The sequence below is a fragment of the Buceros rhinoceros genome, unplaced genomic scaffold (genome assembly GCF_000710305.1).
Source record: "Buceros rhinoceros silvestris isolate BGI_N320 unplaced genomic scaffold, ASM71030v1 scaffold39552, whole genome shotgun sequence".
NCBI classification, from domain to species: Eukaryota; Metazoa; Chordata; class Aves; order Bucerotiformes; family Bucerotidae; genus Buceros; species Buceros rhinoceros.
In genome coordinates this window covers 1-3904 of record NW_010401353.1, presented here as the reverse complement: position 1 = coordinate 3904, position 3904 = coordinate 1, and the positions used below count along the sequence as shown (strand labels likewise).

General features: G+C 51.8%; 1 protein-coding gene across 1 annotated transcript in view; it reads right to left on the bottom strand.

The window, feature by feature from the left end:
* Nucleotides 1–3804, bottom strand: part of LRRC23 (leucine rich repeat containing 23) — a gene marked incomplete at its 5' end in the record, with an annotated part of 5937 nt that extends 2133 nt beyond the window's left edge. Inside the window, 3 exons of the mRNA XM_010132243.1 lie at nt 2392–2522; nt 2619–2872; nt 3692–3804. Of these exons, the coding sequence (XP_010130545.1) occupies nt 2392–2522; nt 2619–2872; nt 3692–3804 (498 nt within the window). The remainder of the gene's footprint in view (nt 1–2391; nt 2523–2618; nt 2873–3691) is intronic.
* Nucleotides 3805–3904: the final 100 nt, after the last annotated feature.

The following is a 3904-nucleotide window of genomic DNA, read 5'->3' as shown; positions in this document are numbered from 1 at the left end:
CAGCAGGATTTCGGCTGGAAAAGACCACTAGAGGTCTCCTGGCCAAGCCAGGGCTCACCGCAGGGCTAGCACCAGCGTTAGGTCGGGCTGTTCACCGCCCTGTGCAGTCAAGTTTGGAACGTCCTTGGCAACTACAGCCTCCGCACCACGTTCTGCAGCCTGGAGCCGAGCAGGGCTTCACTTGGTTGTGGCTCAGGGCTGCAGTCTCTAAGGACACAGATACCTGAACAGCAAAAGGGGAGAGAGGTGCCATTGTGCTCCCAGTTCCTTGTTGGTACCCGGGCAGCGAAGTGGCCAATGCCTGTGACTAATAAAAGGGGCGCAGGCTGAACTGGTGGGTCAGGAGAACGGCTTCGGACTGGGTTGCTCAGGAACAGGACATTTTATAGAAAAGGAGGACTGGAATGGGAACCGGACAAGGAAAAGGCTGGACCAGCTGGGCCAAGTAAAGTGGGTAACTCAAGGGCAAGAGGAGGGAAGTTGGAGATGTAGCGAAGGTTGTGTGAACAGATTGATCCGGCAGGAAGGATTACGGCATTGTACCTCAGAGGAAACCAGGAGCTGGCATGGGAAACGGCGGGGAGCTCACAGACCACTGACCCGTAAAGTGAATAGCGACCTCCCATCACTTTCTTCATTACTTCAGCGTGAACAGTTTCAATGGCTCTGGCCCTGCAAGCACTAACGGGACGATGCAGGATGGATTTTTTTCAGGGCGGTTGTTTTTATTTTCCCCTAAATCAAATAACATCCTGTATGACACCTTTAATTAAATGATCACATCATCACCTTACCTTAGATACGTAGATATGATGCCACCATTTCTTATGGAAGGCCACTGTAATAATATGTTCCCCGTGGTTCCCTCTCCCCTTCCTGCATACCTGGCCTTCCTCTCGCTCGCCTTTGTCACCACTGCTGCACAGTGGCCAGGAACTAACAGGGCCCTGCTGACGGCAGTGATCCTCCAACCCACACAAGTGCCACGTGGTACGCAGCCAGCCCATCATCTTCCTGCTGGTAGGTATAACTTTGTTAATGTTAAATTTCATCTGAAACTGTGTCATATATTAGCCAAATTTGGTTCAGTTCCTTTAAATTTAACCCTTTGTCTTGAACCCTGTCCTTGAGGCATCAACTACGTCCGCTCATGGCTCAAGTAATACCAAAATCTTTATACAGCAAGCAAACCACTACCGGGAGAGACTCCCCTCCAAAGTGGTTTAAGGAGCAGGTGGACATGAGAGACAAATTCAAGCCCCAAATACTCCTGAGAAATGAGGCAGTTGTTCTAGTTCTAATAATCACATCTCACAATTTGCCTGTTTCATATGTGCAGCTCAGAAATCCCTCAGTCATGCCAGGAACCTTCTTTAAATACAGGTGCTGCGCTTGCTTCCCTCCAGTCGTTCACTAAAGTGGCTGGTTTTGGTTTGAAATTCTGTATTGCATCTAGTGATATGTGCTGTCACTTTTCTATCTATTGTCGCTATACAATATCGTCAATATTGTATCTATGGTATCTCATGACATCCCTTCCTCCAGCACCTCTAGTCCTAAAATCTCAGCTTTCCACCGGAAAATTGCAGATGATCTCAGCAAGCAATGTCCTCGGTGTTTTCTGACAGGGAGTCTTGATGGAAAGAAACCACGTAGCTCTTCAAAGCCTTCATCACCTTTAATCGCGTTTTCAGAGGCAGTGACTCAGGACACCTGTCCGGTCTTCACGAGCTGTCGTGATGCGTGGGACTAAGCCGCACACGCTTTCCTCACTTGTGACTCGAGCAGTAAGCGTTCCCTGAAGCAATTGCTTATGGCACTAGGAAATGGCCTCTCAAAATCTCCGAGCTTAGCTTCACTGCGATGTTCTTCAGTTTCTTTGCTGGCAGTTGAAAGTGTGAATAATCATATAAATGTGCCAGTTTTAAACCGGTATTTGATTAGACCCAGCAGAGAGAAGACAGACGCATCACCTCCTGCCGTCACCCCGAGCAAACCTGTTGCTTTCCCCGCTGACCTCTGGGGGTCCCGGGACGCACCAAATGCGCTGCCTGAGGAGAGTACAGCTCTCCTGCAGGAGGCCAGGAGGGAAGAACTCCACGCACGGAACGTCGCCAGCTCCTCCGCTCTCTGCAGAGCAGTTACTGGCAGCGGCTACTCCCTTCACACTATCTGAGCAGACAGGGTAGAAGGAGCTACCCCAAAAAAGGGATTTTGTCTCTTCAGCTCTCTGAAATCTGTTCCTCTCTGGGGCTGAGCGACTGAACTGAACCGGCTAACACAAAAATTATGCTGCTTCGAAGGCAACAGTCTCTACCTCTCCTCCCACTGACTGGAGGTGACAGGCTTTGTAGCAGCTTTGTCCCACTCCCCAAGCTAGCTGACCCTTACCAGATAGAGGTTCTTGAGGTTGGGAAGATTGAGCCCTGCTGTGGTCTCTAGCATGTTTCCTCGCACCTCCAGGATTTGCAGGCTGAACAACTGGCAGTGACTCAGGCCCAGCGCTGTCTGGATTTTATTTCCTGAGTGTCAGAGGAGGAAGAAACAATGAGAAATTTAATGCCACCCGAAGAGAGTGTCCTAGAAACACAAGACTGAAGAGATGTGTTCTGTATCACCTTTCAGGCTGAGATTGGCTAAGCGGGGGTGAGTAATGCCCTCCACATCCTTGATGTGGTTCTGAGCAAAGCTGATGAACTGGACGTAGGGCAGCTCCCGCATGCAGGCACTGGTGAGCAGATTCCCATCCACCTTCAGCCAAAGCAGGTGGGTTAGGTTGCTCAGTGGAGACAAATCTTGCAGCTTGTTCTCTGACAAATCCACGTACCGCAGGTGAATGAAGCATTCAAGGAGGCTGATGTCTGTCAAGTTCCTGTGGGAGGGAGGCAGGATGTGAATAAAACCTCTCTCCTATTTCCCCCTGCTACCAGCTTTCAGTTTGCTCCTCACCACTGATGGAGGGAGGAAGGAAAAAGGCAGGCCAACGAATCTGTAAACAAGGCCAAATGTTAAGACTGGACCCGCTTTCCTGGCGCAGGGAGTACTTATTCCCATCGTACCGTACCTACCAGGAGAAGGCAGAACCAAAGCAGTAAAGAGGGTATGTTTTGGGACCAGGGTCTGTTAAACAGTAGTAGCAACACCAAAGACTGGGTGAAAAGACTTTGCTAGTGGGAAAAAGCTGACTGAGATACCTACAGGGCTGCTGAAAGACGTGGTCTTACTGAGGCCCGATAGGTTCAGGGTTCTGTGTGTGACCGCTGGGGCTGAGGCTCCAAACTGTCCCCAGGCCATTGTGTGTGCAAAGGTACTTACAAGCGCATGCTTTAAAGGTTACCAGGTAATAGGAGAGATGCTTAATGGATATTTCTCAAAGTGGCTGTTGGGAGGTCACCCTGTTCAGATTTGCCGAGGACGCCACAGTCCGGAGGGATGGACAGGCTCCCCTCAGTCCAGAGGGACACCCACCAGTGCATCTGGCTGCCGTGGAGGCAGTCCCCAGCTCCGGGCTGAAGACGGACAAGCTATGCTGAGGCACAGACTAGAAGCCGGACAGCTGGGGAACTCGGCCTGGAAACGTTCCTGCTGGACACAGCGGGTCACCAGGGGCCTTACGGGGCAGCTGTTCCATGGCTACACGGATGCCGGGGCAGTAGGAGGCCTTCTCCTGGGGCAGCTGTTGCACACTCACTTGCCCTTGGCTTCAAATTTCACAAAGGCGTGGGCCAGGCCATTGCCGGTCTTGCAGAGGAGAGAGAGGCCCTCCTTCAGGACCTCCTCCGTCAGGGGACACTGGGCCAGCACCTGGCAGAGAGAGAGAGAGCACAGCGCCAGCGCTGGCTTAACCTCGGCCCAGCGCTGGCTTAACCTCGGCCGGAGGGCGCTGAGGCCCCCTCCCTCACCT